The 18,994-nt window shown below is 47.8% G+C and overlaps 1 protein-coding gene across 1 annotated transcript in view; it reads left to right on the forward strand.

The window, feature by feature from the left end:
- The window catches only part of LOC311108672 (grainyhead-like protein 2 homolog), a gene marked incomplete at both ends in the record, with an annotated part of 49,080 nt that extends 41,951 nt beyond the window's left edge, over window positions 1-7,129 (forward strand). The window contains 3 exons of the mRNA XM_084151382.1: window positions 385-470; window positions 6,864-6,922; window positions 7,015-7,129. Of these exons, the coding sequence (XP_084007508.1) occupies window positions 385-470; window positions 6,864-6,922; window positions 7,015-7,129 (260 nt within the window). The remainder of the gene's footprint in view (window positions 1-384; window positions 471-6,863; window positions 6,923-7,014) is intronic.
- Between the last annotated feature and the right edge of the window lie 11,865 nt (window positions 7,130-18,994).

Raw genomic sequence — 18,994 nt, forward strand, 5'->3', positions numbered from 1 at the left:
GGGAACATCAGTCATGTCTCCTGTCTGAACTACATCACTACAGGAAACATCAGTCATGTCTCCTCTCTGAACTACATCACTACAGGGAACATCAGTCATGTCTCCTCTCTGAACTACATCACTACAGGGAACATCAGTCATGTCTCCTCTCTGAACTACATCACTACAGGGAACATCAGTCATGTCTCCTCTCTGAACTACATCACTACAGGGAACATCAGTCATGTTAAAAATAAACATCAGTCATGTCGCTGTAATAAAGAAATGTTCATGTTTGTTTCAAGCCTACTCAAATGACATCTCAATTGGTTTGCTGTAAATCAACAAAATAATTGTCTCACCCAGCCCTATTGACCAAATGTGTCCTATTCCCCGTCTCTACAGTCCTGCTGTACGTGAGGAAGGAGTCAGATGAGGTGTTTGATGCCTTGATGCTGAAGTCACCCACCCTGATGGCCTTGCTGGAAGCAGTAAGTACTACAGATCTATACTGAACAAAAATACAAACGCAACATGCAACAATTTCAAAGATATTTCAGAGGGACAGTTCATATAAGGAAATATGTCAATTGAAATCAATTCATTAGGCCTTAATCTATGGATTTCACATGACTGGGAATACAGATATTAATCTGTTGGTCACAGATACCTTTAAAAAAGGTAGGGCTGTGGATCAGAAAACCAGTGAGTATCTGGTGTGACCACCATTTGCCTCATGCAGCGCGACACATCTCCTTCCGATAGTTGATCAGGTTATTGATTGTTTTGTCCCACTCCACTTCAATGACTTTGCGAAGTTGCTGGATATTGGCGGGAACTGGAACACGCTGTCGTACAAGTCCATCCAGAGCATCCCAAACATGCTCAATGGGTGATATGTCTGGTGAGAATGCAGGTGTCAGGAGTGCTGTATGTGGAAGGTGCGGGAATCAGGCGCAGGACACAGAAGCTTCGTTAAACAGTCTTTAGTGAATAAATACGAGCAAAAGTGCCCGGAGACGAGCGATACGCACACAGGCATAAACGAACAGGAAAAATACTAACGTGCACAACAAGTGCGAAAACCTCTCCTCAAACACAAGGAGGGAAAACCAATACAGACACGAAGACAGGAAGCTCAATAACACACAACACATGACTAACAAAACGAGAACTATATAGGACACATAATCAACGCTAACTAACCACAGGTGTACAACAATCAGACAAAAGCAAACGAACATAGAAACATACAACGGTGGTAGCTAGTACTCCGGGGACGACGACCGCCGAAACCTGCCCGAGCAAGGAGGAGGAGCAGCCTCGGCAGATTCCGTGACAGTACCCCCCCCCCCCCGGCCTCGGGGACGACCAGGAGGACGCGGTGCAGGGCGCGTAGGGTGACTACGGTGGAACTCAGTCAGGAGAGACGGGTCTAGGATGTCCCTCCTCGGCACCCAGCACCGCTCCTCCGGGCCGTACCCCTCCCACTCCACAAGATATTGGAGACCCCCCATCCGACGTCTCGAATCCAAGATGGACCGAACTGTGTACGCCGGAGCCCCCTCGATGTCCAATGGGGGCGGAGGAGTCTCTGCTATCTCACCTTCCTGGAGTGGACCAGCTACCACCGGCCTGAGAAGAGACACATGGAACGAGGGGTTAATATTCTTATACTCAATAGGTAGTAGTAACCTGTAACACACCTCGTTCAATCTCCTCAGGACTTTAAAGGGCCCTACAAACCGCCGACCCAGCTTCCGGCAGGGCAGGCGGAGGGGTAGGTTTCTGGTCGAGAGCCAGACTCGATCTCCAGGTGCGTACACCGGCCCCTCACTGCGGTGGAGATCGGCGCTCGCTTTTTGTCGACGGATGGCCCGCTGCAGATGGACGTGTGCAGCGTTCCACGTCTCCTCCGAGCGCCCTACCCACTCATCCACCGCAGGGGCCTCGATCTGGCTCTGATGCCACGGTGCCAGAACTGGCTGGTAACCCAACACACATTGGAAAGGGGTTAGGTTGGTGGAGGAGTGGCGAAGAGAATTCTGGGCCATCTCTGCCCAGGGAATATACCTCGCCCACTCCTCCGGCCGGCCCTGGCAATACGACCTCAGAAACCTACCCACATCCTGGTTCACACGTTCTACCTGCCCATTACTCTCCGGGTGGTACCCCGAGGTAAGGCTCACCGAGACCCCCAGGCGCTCCATGAACGCTCTCCAGACTCGGGAGGTGAACTGGGGACCTCGATCAGACACTATATCCTCGGGTACCCCGTAATGCCGGAAGACGTGGGTGAATAGTGCCTCAGCGGTCTGCAAGGCAGTGGGAAGACCTGGCATTGGGAGAAGACGACAGGCTTTAGAGAACCGGTCCACAACGACCAGTATGGTGGTATTCCCCTGAGAGGGGTGAAGGTCTGTAACAAAGTCCACCGAGAGGTGAGACCAGGGTCGTTGTGGAACGGGCAGGGGTTGTAACTTACCCCTGGGCAGATGTCTGGGCGCACACCGAACAGGAGGAGACATAAACCCTCACATCCCTGGCTAACGTTGGCCACCAGTACTTAGCGCTAAGGCAGTGCACAGTCCGGCCAATACCTGGATGTCCAGAGGAGGGTGACGTGTGAGCCCAATAAAAAAGTCGATCCCGAACCTCGAGCGGAACGTACGTCCGACCCACCGGACACTGTGGAGGGCTAGGGTCGGTACGCAACGCCCGCTCGATTTCAGCATCGACCTCCCACACTACCGGTGCCACTAGACAAGACTCCGGCAGTATGGAAGTGGACTCAACGGACCTCTCCTCTGTGTCATACCGCCGGGACAGGGCGTCTGCCTTACCGTTCTGGGACCCTGGGATGTACGTGATTTTAAATACAAACCGGGTTAGAAACATGTTCCACCGAGCCTGGCGAGGGTTCAGTCTCCTAGCTGCCCGAATGTACTCCAGGTTACGGTGGTCAGTCAAAATGAGAAAAGGGTGTTGAGCCCCCTCAAGCCAATGTCTCCACACCTTTAGGGCTTGAACCACGGCTAACAGCTCCCTGTCTCCTACGTCATAATTACGCTCCGCCGGGCTGAGCTTTTTAGAGTAGAAAGCACAGGGGCGGAGTTTAGGTGGCGTGCCGGACCGTTGTGATAGCACGGCCCCTATACCGGCCTCAGACGCGTCCACCTCTACCTGAAATGGTAAGGCGGGATCCGGATGCGCAAGCACTGGAGCCGAGGTAAACAGGGCCTTCAGTCTCCCAAATGCCCTGTCCGCCTCCGCTGACCACTGCAATCGCACCGGACCCCCCTTCAGAAGAGACATTATGGGAGCTGCCACCTGTCCAAAACCCCGGATAAACCTCCGGTAGTAATTCGCAAAACCCAAGAACTGCTGCACCTCTTTCACGGTGGTTGGGGTTTGCCAATTACGCACGGCTGACACCCGGTCAACCTCCATCTTCACCCCTGACGCGGATAACTGATAACCCAGAAAGGAGACCGACTCCTGGAAAAACAGACATTTCTCTGCCTTAACATACAGGTCGTGCTCCAACAGCCTACCCAACACACGACGCACCAGGGCTACATGCTTGTCTCGGGTAGGCGAGTAAACCAGGATGTCATCTATGTACACGACCACACCCTGCCCCTGCATGTCCCTGAAAATCTCATCCACGAAGGATTGGAAGACTGAAGGAGCATTCATCAACCCGTATGGCATGACGAGATACTCGTAATGACCCGAGGTGGTACTAAATGCCGTTTTCCATTCATCGCCCTCCCTAATGCGCGCCAAGTTATACGCGCTCCTGAGATCCAGTTTCGTGAAGAAACGGGCTCCGTGCAAAGACTCAGTCATAGTCGCAATCAGAGGGAGTGGATAACTGTACTTCACAGTGATCTGATTGAGACTACGGTAATCTATGCACGGGCGCAACCCTCCATCCTTTTTCTTCACAAAAAAGAAGCTTGAGGACGCAGGAGAAGTGGAGGGCCGTATGTATCCTTGTCTTAGAGATTCGGCTATGTAAGTTTCCATAGCCCTCTTCTCCTCTTGGGACAGAGGATACACATGGCTCCGCGGAAGCGCTGCTCCTGCCTGGAGGTCTTATCGCACAATCCCCCTGTCTATGAGGAGGCAAACGCGTCGCCCTCGATTTACTAAACACAAGTGCCAAATCCTCATACTCAGTGGGAATGCGCAGTGAGGACACCTGGTTTGGACTTTCCACCGAGGTCGCCCCCACGGAAACACCCAAACATCTCCTCTCACACTGGGCAGACCACTCCTTAAGAGCCCTCTCTTGCCACGAAATAGAAGGATCATGGGTACTCAACCAGGGAATTCCCAGCACCACCGGATACGCAGGAGACTCGATAAGATATAGCTGGATAGTCTCCTCATGACCCCCCTGCGTACACATCCTAAGTGGCGCTGTGACTTCCCTGATCAACCCCGATCCCAACGGACGGCTATCTAGGGCATGAACAGGAAATGGGATGTCAACAGGAAGTTGGGGAATCCCTAATTCTAAACAAAATTTACGATCAACAAAATTCCCAGCTGCGCCTGAATCTACTAGCACCTTATGCTGGGAATGAGGTGCAACCTGTGGAAATCGCACAGGTATACAGAAGTGCACAACAGAGAGCTCTGGGTAAGTGGGACGCCTACTCACCTGGAAGGACTCCCCAGTGCAGGGCCTGCCGTCCTCTCCCCTAGGAGACCCTCCCCAACACCTGGCCGCGGTGTGTCCTCCACGGCCACAGTTGGTGCAGGGGATGGCCCCCCTTTGTGCTCCTTCCCCTCTTCTCTCTAGCGCCAGCACCCCCGAGCTCCATAGGGCTCGGCTCGGAGGTGCTGGAGGGTGGAATGGACGAACCCCACTCGGAACGTCCACGAGTGGCCAGCAGGGTGTCCAGCCGGATGGACATGTCCACCAACTGGTCGAACGTGAGACTGGTATCCCTGCAGGCCAGCTCTCGACGGACGTCCTCCCGAAGACTACAACGATAATGATCGATGAGGGCCCGCTCATTCCACCCTGCGTCAGCCGCTAGAGTCCGGAACTCCAGTGCAAATTCCTGGGCGCTCCTCCTCCCCTGCCGGAGGTAGAATAGACGCTCCCCCGCCGCTTTCCCCTCAGGTGGATGGTCGAAACACAGCCCTGAAGCGGCGGGAGAACTCCGTGTATGTGATCGTGGCGGCGTCTATCCTCCTCCATTCGGCGTTGGCCCACTCCAACGCCTTGCCGGTGAGACAGGAGATGACGGCGGAAACTCTCTCGAGTCCCGAGGGCACCGGGTGTACGGTGGCCAGGTATAGTTCCACCTGCAGGAGGAACCCCTGATACCCGGCAGCGGTACCATCATACGCCCTCGGGAGCGAGAGCCGAATCCCACTGGGTTCCGGAGCTTGGATGGGCGGACTGGCCGATGGTGATGGCAAGGTAGGGGGAGATGTGGGTGCCCCTCTGTTCTCCCATCGGTGCAGAGTGTTTATTACGTCCTGAAGGGCGGTCCCGATGCGGTTGATCTGGTCGTTCTGCTCGCGGACGCGCTCCTCCAGGGACTCGGATGCTAGTGCTGCTCCTGCTGATTCCATCTTGGTGTGTTATTCTGTCAGGAGTGCTGTATGTGTAAGGTGCGGGAATCAGGCGCAGGACACAGAAGCTTCATTAAACAGTCTTTAGTGAATAAATACGAGCAAAAGTGCCCGGAGACGAGCGATACGCACACAGGCGTAAACGAACAGGAAAAATACTAACGCGCACAACAAGTGCGAAAACCTCTCCTCAAACACAAGGAGGGAAAACCAATACAGACACGAAGACAGGAAGCTCAATAACACACAACACATGACTAACAAAACAAGAACTATATAGGACACATAATCAACGCTAACTAACCACAGGTGTACAACAATCAGACAAAAGCAAACGAACATAGAAACATACAACGGTAGTAGCTAGTACTCCGGGGACGACGACCGCCGAAACCTGCCCAAGCAAGGAGGAGGAGCAGCCTCGGCAGATTCCGTGACAGCAGGCCATGGAAGAACCTGGACATTTTCAGCTTCCAGAAATTGGGTACAGATCCCTGCGACATGGGGCCGTGCATTATCATGCTGAAACATGAGGTGATGGCAGCGGATGAATGGCACGACAATGGGTCTCAGGATCTCGTCACGGTATCTCTGTGCATTCAAACTGCCATTGATAAAATGCAGTTGTGTTCGTTGTCCGTAGCTTATGCCTGCCCATACCATAATCCCACCGCCACCATGGTGCACTCTGTTCATAATGTTGACATCAGCAAACTGCTCGCCCACACAACGTCATACACGTGGTCTGCGGTTGTGAGGCCGTTTGGACGTACTGCCAAATTCTCTAAAACGACTTTGGAGGCGGCTTATGGTAGAGAAAGGAACATTCAATTCTCTGGCAACAGCTCTGGTGGACATTCCTGCAGTCAGCATGACAATTGCACACTCCCTCAAAACTTGAGACATCTGAGGCATTGTGTTGTGTGACAAAACTACACATTTTAGTGGCCTTTTATTCTCCCCAGCACAAGGTGCACCTGTGTAATGATCATGCTGTTTAATCAGATTCTTGATATGCCACACCTGTCAGGTGGATGGATTATCTTGGCAAAGGAGAAATGCTCACTAACAGGGATGTAAACAAATTTGTGCACAACATTTGAGAGACATAAGCTTTTTGTGCATATGGAACATTTCGGGGATCTTTTATTTCAGCTCATGAAACATGGGACCAACACTTTACATGTTGCATTTCTATTTTTGTTCAGTGTAGATACACTGGAAACATGCCTAAATGGAATAAAACACGGCATGTATCTTGAGGTCCTCTGTAACTGTTTTCACAGATCTCAGAGAAGTATGCAGTACCCCGTGAGAAGACCAAGATCTACAAGAAGAACAGAGGGTGAGTCATTCCTGTATGAAGAACCTGGACTATGATTGTAGAAATCAGTTTTTTTAAAATGTGAAACATGAACCTTTTCTTGTCTCCCTCAGGATCCTGGTGAACATGGATGACAACATCATAGAGCACTATTCCAATGAGGACACCTTCATCCTGGCCATCGAGAGGTCAGCGGACTGCTTCCGGGTCACGCTGGCAGAGATCTGAGCCTTTGTGTGGGAGTAGGGGCCATCTCAAACCTCAGGACCTCCCCAAACCTCATTGGACGCCCCACACCTCAGAGTCCATACCTCAGGCCAATGCTGGACGCCAAGGCTCTCGCTCCAGAATGATCTCACCAAACCCCATGTGGTAACTCAATAGCTCCCCCTGCAGGTGGAGAATGGGACTCCAGGGCAGTGGGACATTAGGGCTCTGATCTGCTTCTCTCTCCAGCATGGTTCCGTTTCTTTCCTCCCGGTTAGTGCCTTCTGAACATGGCTCTGATCTGCCTCTCTCTCCAGCATGGTTCCGTTACTTTCCTCCCGGTTAGTGCCTTCTGAACATGGCTCTGATCTGCCTCTCTCTCCAGCATGGTTCCGTTACTTTCCTCCCGGTTAGTGCCTTCTGAACATGGCTCTGATCTGCCTCTCTCTCCAGCATGGTTCCGTTACTTTCCTCCCGGTTACTGCCTTCTGAACATGGCTCTGATCTGCCTCTCTCTCCAGCATGGTTCCGTTACTTTCCTCCCGGTTACTGCCTTCTGAACATGGCTCTGATCTGCCTCTCTCTCCAGCATGGTTCCGTTTCTTTCCTCCCGGTTAGTGCCTTCTGAACATGGCTCTGATCTGCCTCTCTCTCCAGCATGGTTCCGTTACTTTCCTCCCGGTTACTGCCTTCTGAACATGGCTCTGATCTGCCTCTCTCTCCAGCATGGTTCCGTTACTTTCCTCCCGGTTAGTGCCTTCTGAACATGGCTCTGATCTGCCTCTCTCTCCAGCATGGTTCCGTTACTTTCCTCCCGGTTAGTGCCTTCTGAACATGGTTCTGATTCCAACATCCGTCTCCATCCTGCCTGGGCTCCTGCTACCTCTTGTGACTGAGAGGAAATAATACTGGACAGCATGCTGAGTCCTAAATGGTGCCCTGTTCCCTCTGGGTCCTGGACAGCATGCTGAGTCCTAAATGGTGCCCTGTTCCCTCTGGGTCCTGGACAGCATGCCGAGTCCCTAATGGTGCCCTATCCCCCCTGGTCAAAGTAATGCCTATTAAGGGAATAGGGCACCATTTGGGAAGGACTCTACTAAGCTGAAGCTTCAAAGCCCTGTTGCATTTCAAGCAAGTTCAGTCAACAACTGCACTGGTAGTAGCACTCAAGAAGACTGTTTCATGTTGTACAAAACATACAGATACAAACGACGACATCATATAAACATCAACTACATCACTCCTGTCCAGACCCACTATCCTCCACCCCTATCTCCATCAACTACATCACTCCTGTCCAGACCCACTATCCTCCACCCCTATCTCCATCAACTCCATCACTCCTGTCCAGACCACTATCCTCCACCCCTATCTCCATCAACTACATCACTCCTGTCCAGACCCACTATCCTCCACCCCTATCTCCATCAACTACATCACTCCTGTCCAGACCACTATCCTCCACCCCTATCTCCATCAACTACATCACTCCTGTCCAGACCCACTATCCTCCACCCCTATCTCCATCAACTACATCACTCCTGTCCAGACCACTATCCTCCACCCCTATCTCCATCAACTACATCACTCCTGTCCAGACCCACTATCCTCCACCCCTATCTCCATCAACTACATCACTCCTGTCCAGACCCACTATCCTCCACCCCTATCTCCATCAACTCCATCACTCCTGTCCAGACCACTATCCTCCACCCCTATCTCCATCAACTACATCACTCCTGTCCAGACCCACTATCCTCCACCCCTATCTCCATCAACTACATCACTCCTGTCCAGACCACTATCCTCCACCCCTATCTCCATCAACTACATCACTCCTGTCCAGACCCACTATCCTCCACCCCTATCTCCATCAACTACATCACTCCTGTCCAGACCACTATCCTCCACCCCTATCTCCATCAACTACATCACTCCTGTCCAGACCCACTATCCTCCACCCCTATCTCCATCAACTACATCACTCCTGTCCAGACCCACTATCCTCCACTCCTATCTCCATCAACTACATCACTCCTGTCCAGACCACTATCCTCCACCCCTATCTCCATCAACTACATCACTCCTGTCCAGACCCACTATCCTCCACCCCTATCTCCATCAACTACATCACTCCTGTCCAGACCACTATCCTCCACCCCTATCTCCATCAACTACATCACTCCTGTCCAGACCCACTATCCTCCACCCCTATCTCCATCAACTACATCACTCCTGTCCAGACCACTATCCTCCACCCCTATCTCCATCAACTACATCACTCCTGTCCAGACCACTATCCTCCACCCCTATCTCCATCAACTACATCACTCCTGTCCAGACCCACTATCCTCCACCCCTATCTCCATCAACTACATCACTCCTGTCCAGACCACTATCCTCCACCCCTATCTCCATCAACTACATCACTCCTGTCCAGACCCACTATCCTCCACCCCTATCTCCATCAACTACATCACTCCTGTCCAGACCACTATCCTCCACCCCTATCTCCATCAACTACATCACTCCTGTCCAGACCCACTATCTTCCACCCCTATCTCCATCAACTACATCACTCCTGTCCAGACCCACTATCCTCCACCCCTATCTCCATCAACTCCATCACTCCTGTCCAGACCACTATCCTCCACCCCTATCTCCATCAACTACATCACTCCTGTCCAGACCCACTATCCTCCACCCCTATCTCCATCAACTACATCACTCCTGTCCAGACCACTATCCTCCACCCCTATCTCCATCAACTACATCACTCCTGTCCAGACCCACTATCCTCCACCCCTATCTCCATCAACTACATCACTCCTGTCCAGACCACTATCCTCCACCCCTATCTCCATCAACTACATCACTCCTGTCCAGACCCACTATCCTCCACCCCTATCTCCATCAACTACATCACTCCTGTCCAGACCCACTATCCTCCACTCCTATCTCCATCAACTACATCACTCCTGTCCAGACCACTATCCTCCACCCCTATCTCCATCAACTACATCACTCCTGTCCAGACCCACTATCCTCCACCCCTATCTCCATCAACTACATCACTCCTGTCCAGACCCACTATCCTCCACCCCTATCTCCATCAACTACATCACTCCTGTCCAGACCCACTATCCTCCACTCCTATCTCCATCAACTATCCAAGGATTGTTCCATAAGGTTGTGTTTTTAGGGAGTGATATTGGTTCTTGTAGAATACGTTTCATTTTCTTCCATATTGTTATAGTGTTCTTAACTAGGAAGTTATTAATGTTCTCAGCTTTACCTTTAGAAAATAAACACGTAAAAACATTCTGGGGATGAGCATGTGCATCTTCAGTATGTACCCATTGTTCCTCTTTAGTGCATTTAACTAAAAGAATACTATTTCATGATGGTGCAGTTTGAAACAGAAACAACAGGTCAGAGTGATGTATTTTACACTATGATGTTGAATTGAACAGAACCAGTTTCAAATAAAATAAAATAACATTTTATTTGTCACATACACGTGTTTAGCAGATGTTATTGCGTGTGTAGCGAAATGCTTGTGCTTCTAGCTTCGACAGTGCAGTAATATCTAACAAGTAATATCTAACAATTTCACAACATATACCCAATACACACAAAAGGGATGTAGCTCAGTTGATAGAGCATGGCGTTTGCAACGCCAGGGTTGTGGGTTCGATTCCCACGGGGGGCCAGTATAAAAAAATATGTATTCACTAACTGTAAGTCGCTCTGGATAAGAGCGTCTGCTAAATGACTAAAATGTAAATGTAAAACTAGTAAGGAATAGAATTTAAGAATATATACATATATGGATGAGCAATGACAGAGTGGCATGGACTAAGATACAGTAGAATATTATAGAATAGAATGCAGAATGAGATGAGATGTGCAAGATATGTAAACATTATTAAAGTGACTAGTGTTCCATTTCTTAGTGGCCAGTGATTTCAATAGGCAGCAGCAGCCTCTAATGTGCTAGTGATGGCTATTTAACAGTCTGATGGCCTTGAGATAGAAGCTGTTTTTCATTCTCTCGGTCCCAGCTTTGATGCACCTGTACTGACCTCACCTTCTGGATGATAGCGGGGTGAACAGGCAGTGGCTCGGGTGGTTGATGTCCTTGATGATCTTTTTGGCCTTCCTGTGACATCTGGTGCTGTATGTGTCTTGGAGGGCGGGTAGTTTGCCCCCGGTAATGCGTTCGGCAGACCGCACCAACCTCTGGAGAGCCCTGCGGTTGTGGGCAGTGCAGTTGCCGTACCAGGCGGTGATACAGCCCGACAGGATGCTCTCAATTGTGCATCTGTAAAAGTTTGTGAGGGTTTTAAGTGCTAAGCCGAATTTCTTCAGCCTCCTGAGGTTGAAGAGGCGCTGTTGCGTGGGTGGACCATTTCAGTTTGTCGGTGATGTGTACGCCAAGGAACTTGAAGCTTTCCACCTTCTCCACTGCGGTCCCGTCAATGTGGATAGGGGGGTGCACCCTCTGCTGTTTCCTGAAGTCCAGCTTGCCAAACAACAGGTCTTTTCACTTTTCTGATTAGATAACTGTTCTCCTTTATTTACTGAGAATGACAACAGAGACAAAGCCACAAACCCCTCCCTCTTTCTGTTGTCCAGGCTTCTCAAAGTTTCTGTAGGATCAACAGGAAATTGTCCACCCAGTGAGGAGATAATCAACCACACAGATATTTCTAACTCCGATGGACTGTCCTGGTTTGGTTTGGGGCATATTTATTAGATTGTCTCATTGGGGATACCGGAGTTCATTCTCCAGAGGTTATTATTCAATCATATCTCTTCCTCTGTGTATAATCAATGTTCTTCATCGCATTGAGAAGGCTATTGATGCTGTCTGTGAGGATATCACCAGAGCAACAATCATCTAAACGTTTTGGAACTTCACAGAATAGATCTATTGGAACATACCACGTTCAAAACCTAATTTGCTGAATTTAATTTTGGGAGCAAGTGGGTGGGTGTGTCTTACCAATGTGAATGTCTTGGTATAAACATAATGTATTGTGTATATAGTCTGTTAATAAATGAGTTCATAAATATAGTTTCAGATGAACGTTACAACTTCTGTGCTATTGTGATGTATTTTGGGCAGTGACATTGAGGAGACAGAAATGCTTGTCAGTGACTCATCTCTTTTTGATATTAAACCATTCCGGAGAGGAAAGCGCCGCAGAATATATTCTACTACCCTGACTGGAAGAAGCACTCTGGGCTGAGGATTGTCTGTTCTTACAGAGAACAGAGCCTGATGTTATGAAGACAATGTGTTATACAGGTGGAGGAGGGAGACTGAGCAGCTCACAGAAGTTAACTTGAATAACGTATTCAGTGGTTCAATAACTTCAGATGGCAGTTATTTGTGACTAAAAGCTAAATATGCTGATATGGACTAGTCTTCTACGGTTAAGTAGTTAGATATATAAGCTGATATGGACTAGTCTTCTACGGTTAAGTAGTTAGATACAGTGGGGGAAAAAAGTATTTAGTCAGCCACCAATTGTGCAAGTTCTCCCACTTAAAAAGATGAGAGAGGCCTGTAATTTTCATCATATGTACACGTCAACTATGACAGACAAATTGAGATTTTTTTTTCCAGAAAATCACATTGTAGGATTTTTAATGAATTTATTTGCAAATTATGGTGGAAAATAAGTATTTGGTCACCTACAAACATGCAAGATTTCTGGCTCTCACAGACCTGTAACTTCTTTAAGAGGCTCATCTGTCCTCCACTCGTTACCTTTATTAATGGCACCTGTTTGAACTTGTTATCAGTATAAAAGACACCTGTCCACAACCTCAAACAGTCACACTCCAAACTCCACTATGGCTAAGACCAAAGAGCTGTCAAAGGACACCAGAAACAAAATTGTAGACCTGCACCAGGCTGGGAAGACTGAATCTGCAATAGGTAAGCAGCTTGGTTTGAAGAAATCAACTGTGGGAGCAATTATTAGGAAATGGAAGACATACAAGACCACTGATAATCTCCCTCGATCTGGGGCTCCACGCAAGATCTCACCCCGTGGGGTCAAAATGATCACAAGAACGGTGAGCAAAAATCCCAGAACCACACGGGGGGACCTAGTGAATGACCTGCAGAGAGCTGGGACCAAAGTAACAAAGCCTACCATCAGTAACACACTACGCCGCCAGGGACTCAAATCCTGCAGTGCCAGACGTGTCCCCCTGCTTAAGCCAGTACATGTCCAGGCCCGTCTGAAGTTTGCTAGAGTGCATTTGGATGATCCAGAAGAGGATTGGGAGAATGTCATATGGTCAGATGAAACCAAAATAGAACTTTTTGGTAAAAACTCAACTCGTCGTGTTTGGAGGACAAAGAATGCTGAGTTGCATCCAAAGAACACCATACCTACTGTGAAGCATGGGGGTGGAAACATCATGCTTTGGGGCTGTTTTTCTGCAAAGGGACCAGGACGACTGATCCGTGTAAAGGAAAGAATGAATGGGGCCATGTATCGTGAGATTTTGAGTGAAAACCTCCTTCCATCAGCAAGGGCATTGAAGATGAAACGTGGCTGGGTCTTTCAGCATGACAATGATCCCAAACACACCGTCCGGGCAACGAAGGAGTGGCTTCGAAGAAGCATTTCAAGGTCCTGGAGTGGCCTAGCCAGTCTCCAGATCTCAACCCCATAGAAAATCTTTGGAGGGAGTTGAAAGTCCGTGTTGCCCAGCGACAGCCCCAAAACATCACTGCTCTAGAGGAGATCTGCATGGAGGAATGGGCCAAAATACCAGCAACAGTGTGTGAAAACCTTGTAAAGACTTACAGAAAACGTTTGACCTGTGTCATTGCCAACAAAGGGTATATAACAAAGTATTGAGAAACTTTTGTTATTGACCAAATACTTATTTTCCACCATAATTTGCAAATAAACTCATTAAAAATCCTACAATGTGATTTTCTGGATTTTTTTTCTCATTTTGTCTGTCATAGTTGACGTGTACCTATGATGAAAATTACAGGCCTCTCATCTTTTTAAGTGGAAGAACATGCACAATTGGTGGCTGACTAAATACTTTTTTCCCCCACTGTATATTAGCTGATATGGAACAGTCTTCTACAGTAGTTAGATATATTAGCTGATATGGACTAGTCTTCTACAGTTAAGTAGCTCAGAGTCAGATATTTAGAGTTGGGCCAACTTTTAAAATGGTTAATATTGTTCTAACTCTATACATTCAGTTACATAGCATTGTTTAAATATCCCCCATGTAATGCTAATGGGGAGCTAACATGGCTGCCATAGAATGTTCTAGTTATGTAAATGCATCATAATGTAGAAACCTCAATGTCCCCACTCTAAATACATGTATCCAAATCAATACAAATACAAATCACCTGTTATTAGTAAGTAGTTGCATCCTATTGGAACCAACTAACATGAGACTTGGAAAAAGAAGGCAGGACATCCAACATCGCGCACAAAATTTGCAGATTTAATTCTTGCTTTTTAAAGTTGACCAAAAAACAGAATCCTGTGTTTAAAAAACTACAGGGTCACTAAATACAGGAAACCAATACAAAACCTACAAAATCCAACAAGTACAAACATTTTGTTCGACACAATTTTACAGTATAAATGTATACAATACTGTTTGTGTTTATTTGGCACATGACCACATGATGCTATCGTTGATTTATTTCTTACAGAAATGTTACATCTGACAGCTTAAAACAATATAGAAATACAATAAAAGCAATTACAATGTGAAAATCATTGCAGTAGTTGTGATCCTCACTTATTTCAATGTACTTCTTTCTTTACAAAACAGCAGTTATTTTCAAAAGAACATTCAAAGATTTGTCGAATGAACAGTAAGCCAACTGAAACCACTGAGTTAGGCCCTGATCTGGGGGCCTCAGTTACATTCAATTAACAGGAGATAGAAGGGTTATTAGTTCAATGGGTTCCGGAATGAGCAACTGACGCAGTATAACTGACCCAGCAACTGACGCAGTATAACTGACCCGGCAACTGACGCAGTATAACTGACCCGGCAACTGACGCAGGACTGTATGCTAGGGGGTTGGAGAGGAGAACGCCTGTGAGCTCTGAGAGGATGTCCAATATTATACAGTGAGGGAAATAAGTATTTGATCCCCTGCTGATTTTGTACGTTTGCCCACTAACAAAGACATGATCAGTCTATAATTTTAATGGTAGGTTTATTTGAACAGTGAGAGACAGAATAACAACAAAGAAATCCAGAAAAACGCATGTCAAAAATGTTATCAATTGATTTGCATTTTAATGAGGGAAATAAGTATTTGACCCCTCTGCAAAACATGACTTAGTACTTGGTGGCAAAACCCTTGTTGGCAATCATAGAGGTCAGACGTTTCTTGTAGTTGGCCACCAGGTTTGCACACATCTCAGCAGGGATTTTGTCCCACTCCTCTTTGCAGATCTTCTCCAAGTCATTAAGGTTTCGAGGCTGATGTTTGGCAACTCGAACCTTCAGCTCCCTCCACAGAATTTCTATGGGATTAAGGTCTGGAGACTGGCTAGGCCACTCCTGGACCTTAATGTGCTTCTTCTTGAGCCACTCCTTTGTTGCCTTGGCCGTGTGTTTTGGGTCATTGTCATGCTGGAATACCCATCCACGACCCATTTTCAATGCCCTGGCTGAGGGAAGGAGGTTCTCACCCAAGATTTGACGGTACATGGCCCCGTCCATCGTCCCTTTGATGCAGTGAAGTTGTCCTGTCCCCTTAGCAGAAAAACACCCCCAAAGCATAATGTTTCCACCTCCATGTTTGACGGTGGGGATGGTGTTCTTGGGGTCATAGGCAGCATTCCTCCTCCTCCAAACACGGCAAGTTGAGTTGATGCCAAAGAGCTCCATTTTGGTCTCATCTGACCACAACACTTTTACCCAGTTCTCCTCTGAATCATTCAGATGTTCATTGGCAAACTTCCGACGGGCATGTATATATGCTTTCTTGAGCAGGGGGACCTTGCGGGCGCTGCAGGATTTCAGTCCTTCACGGCGTAGTGTGTTACCAATTGTTTTCTTGGTGACTATGGTCCCAGCTGCCTTGAGATCATTGACAAGATCCTCCCGTGTAGTTCTGGGCTGATTCCTCACCGTTCTCATGATCACTGCAACTCCATGAGGTGAGATCTTGCATGGAGCCCCAGGCCGAGGGAGATTGACAGTTATTTTGTGTTTCTTCCATTTGCGAATAATCACACCAACTGTTGTCACCTTCTCACCAAGCTGCTTGGCGATGGTCTTGTAGCCCATTCCAGCCTTGTGTAGGTCTACAATCTTGTCCCTGACATCCTTGGAGAGCTCTTTGGTCTTGGCCATGGTGGAGAGTTTGGGATCTGATTGATTGATTGATTGCTTCTGTGGACAGGTGTCTTTTATACAGGTAACAAACTGAGATTAGGAGCACTCCCATTAAGAGTGTGCTCCTAATCTCAGCTCGTTACCTGTATAAAAGACACCTGGGAGCCAGAAATCTTTCTGATTGAGAAGTGGTCAAATACTCATTTCCTTCATTAAAATACAAATCACTTTTTTGTTGTTATTGTCTCTCACTGTTCAAATAAACCTACCATTAAAATTATAGACTGATCATTTCTTTGTCAGTGAGCAAACGTACAAAATCAGCAGGGGATCAAATACTTTTTTTCCTCACTGTATGTACTGTATATACTGTATATGGAGATGACTCATGTCATATACACACTATACATTACATACTGTATATGGAGATGACTCATGTCATATACACACTATACATTACATACTGTATATACTGTATATGGAGATGACTCATGTCATACACACTATACATTACATACTATATATACTGTATATGGAGATGACTCATGTCATATACACACTATTCATTACATACTATATATACTGTATATGGAGATGACTCATGTCATACACACTATACATTACATACTATATATACTGTATATGGAGATGACTCATATCATATACACTATACATTACATACTGTGTGTGTGCGTACATTGGCCACTACATGACTAAAAGTATGTGGACACCTGCTAGTCGAACATCTCATTCCAAAATCATGGGCATTAATATGGAGTTGGTCCCCCCTTTGCTGCTATAACAGCCTCCACTCTTCTGGGAAGGCTTTCCACTAGATGTTGGAAAATTGCTGTGGGGACTTGCTTCCATTCAGCCACAAGAGCATTAGTGAGGTCGGGCACTGATGTTGGGCGATTAGGCCTGGCTCGCAGTCGGCGTTCCAATTCATCCCAAAGGTGTTTGATTGGGTTGAGGTCAGGGCTCTGTGCAGGCCAGTCAAGTTCTTCCACACCGATCTCAACAAACCATTTCTGTATGGACCTCGCTTTCTGCACAGAGGGCATTGTCATGCTAAAACAGGAAAGGGCCTTCCCCAAACTGTTGCCACAAAGTTGGAAGCACAGAATAGTCTAGAATGTCATTTGTATGCTGTAGCATTAACATTTCCCTTCACTGGAACTAAGGGGCTTAGCCTGAACCATGGAAAACAGCCCCAGACCATTATTCCTCCTCCACCAAACTTTACAGTTGGTACTATGCATTGGGGCAGGTAGCGTTCTTCTGGCATCCACCAAACCCAGATTCGTCCGTCGGACTACCAGATGGTGAAGCGTGATTCATCACTCCAGAGAACGCGTTTCCACTGCTCCAGAGTCCAATGGCAGCAAGCTTTACGCCACTCCAGCCGACGCTTGACATTGCGCATGGTCATCTTAGGCTTGTGTGCGGCTGCTCGGCCATGGAACCCCAGTTTGGAACTCAGCAGTGAGTGTTGCAACTGAGGACGGAGGATTTTCACACGCTACAGCACTGGGCGGTCCTGTTCTTAATATAATAATACAGCTGAGCCGTTTTTGCTCCTAGACGTTTCCACTTCACAATAACAGCACTTAGAGTTGACCGGGGCAGCTCTACCAGGGCAGAAATTTGACGAACTATTGTGTGTAGATTGAGGAGGGAAAGAAAACAATTTAATCCATTTTAGAATAAGGCTGTAACATATCAAAATGTTTAAAAAGTCACGGGGTCTGAATACTTTCTGAATGCACTGTATATATACAGACGTATAGATGTATGTGTGTGTGTATATATACACTGCTCAAAAAAATTAAGGGAACACTTAAACAACACAATGTAACTCCAAGTCAATCACACTTCTGTGAAATCAAACTGTCCACTTAGGAAGCAACACTGATTGACAATACATGTCACATGCTGTTGTGCAAATGGAATAGACAACAGGTGGAAATTATAGGCAATTAGCAAGACACCCCCAATAAAGAAGTGGTTCTGCAGGTGGTGACCACAGACCACTTCTCAGTTCCTATGCTTCCTGGCTGATGTTTTGGTCACTTTTGAATGCTGGCGGTGCTTTCACTCTAGTGGTAGCATGAGACGGAGTCTACAACCCACACAAGTGGCTCAGGTAGTGCAGCTCATCCAGGATGGCACATCAATGCGAGCTGTGGCAAGAAGGTTTGCTGTGTCTGTCAGTGTAGTGTCCAGAGCATGGAGGCGCTACCAGGAGACAGGCCAGTACATCAGGAGACGTGGAGGAGGCCGTAGGAGGGCAACAATCCAGCAGCAGGACTGCTACCTCCGCCTTTGTGCAAGGCGGAGCAGGAGGAGCACTGCCAGAGCCCTGCAAAATGACCTCCAGCAGGCCACAAATGTACATGTCTGCTCAAACGGTCAGAAACAGACTCCATGAGGGTGGTATGAGGGCCCGACGTCCACAGGTGGGGGTTGTGCTTACAGCCCAACACCGTGCAGGACGTTTGGCATTTGCCAGAGAACACCAAG

The sequence above is a fragment of the Coregonus lavaretus genome (genome assembly GCF_964263955.1).
Source record: "Coregonus lavaretus genome assembly, chromosome: 3".
Lineage (NCBI taxonomy): Eukaryota > Metazoa > Chordata > Actinopteri > Salmoniformes > Salmonidae > Coregonus > Coregonus lavaretus.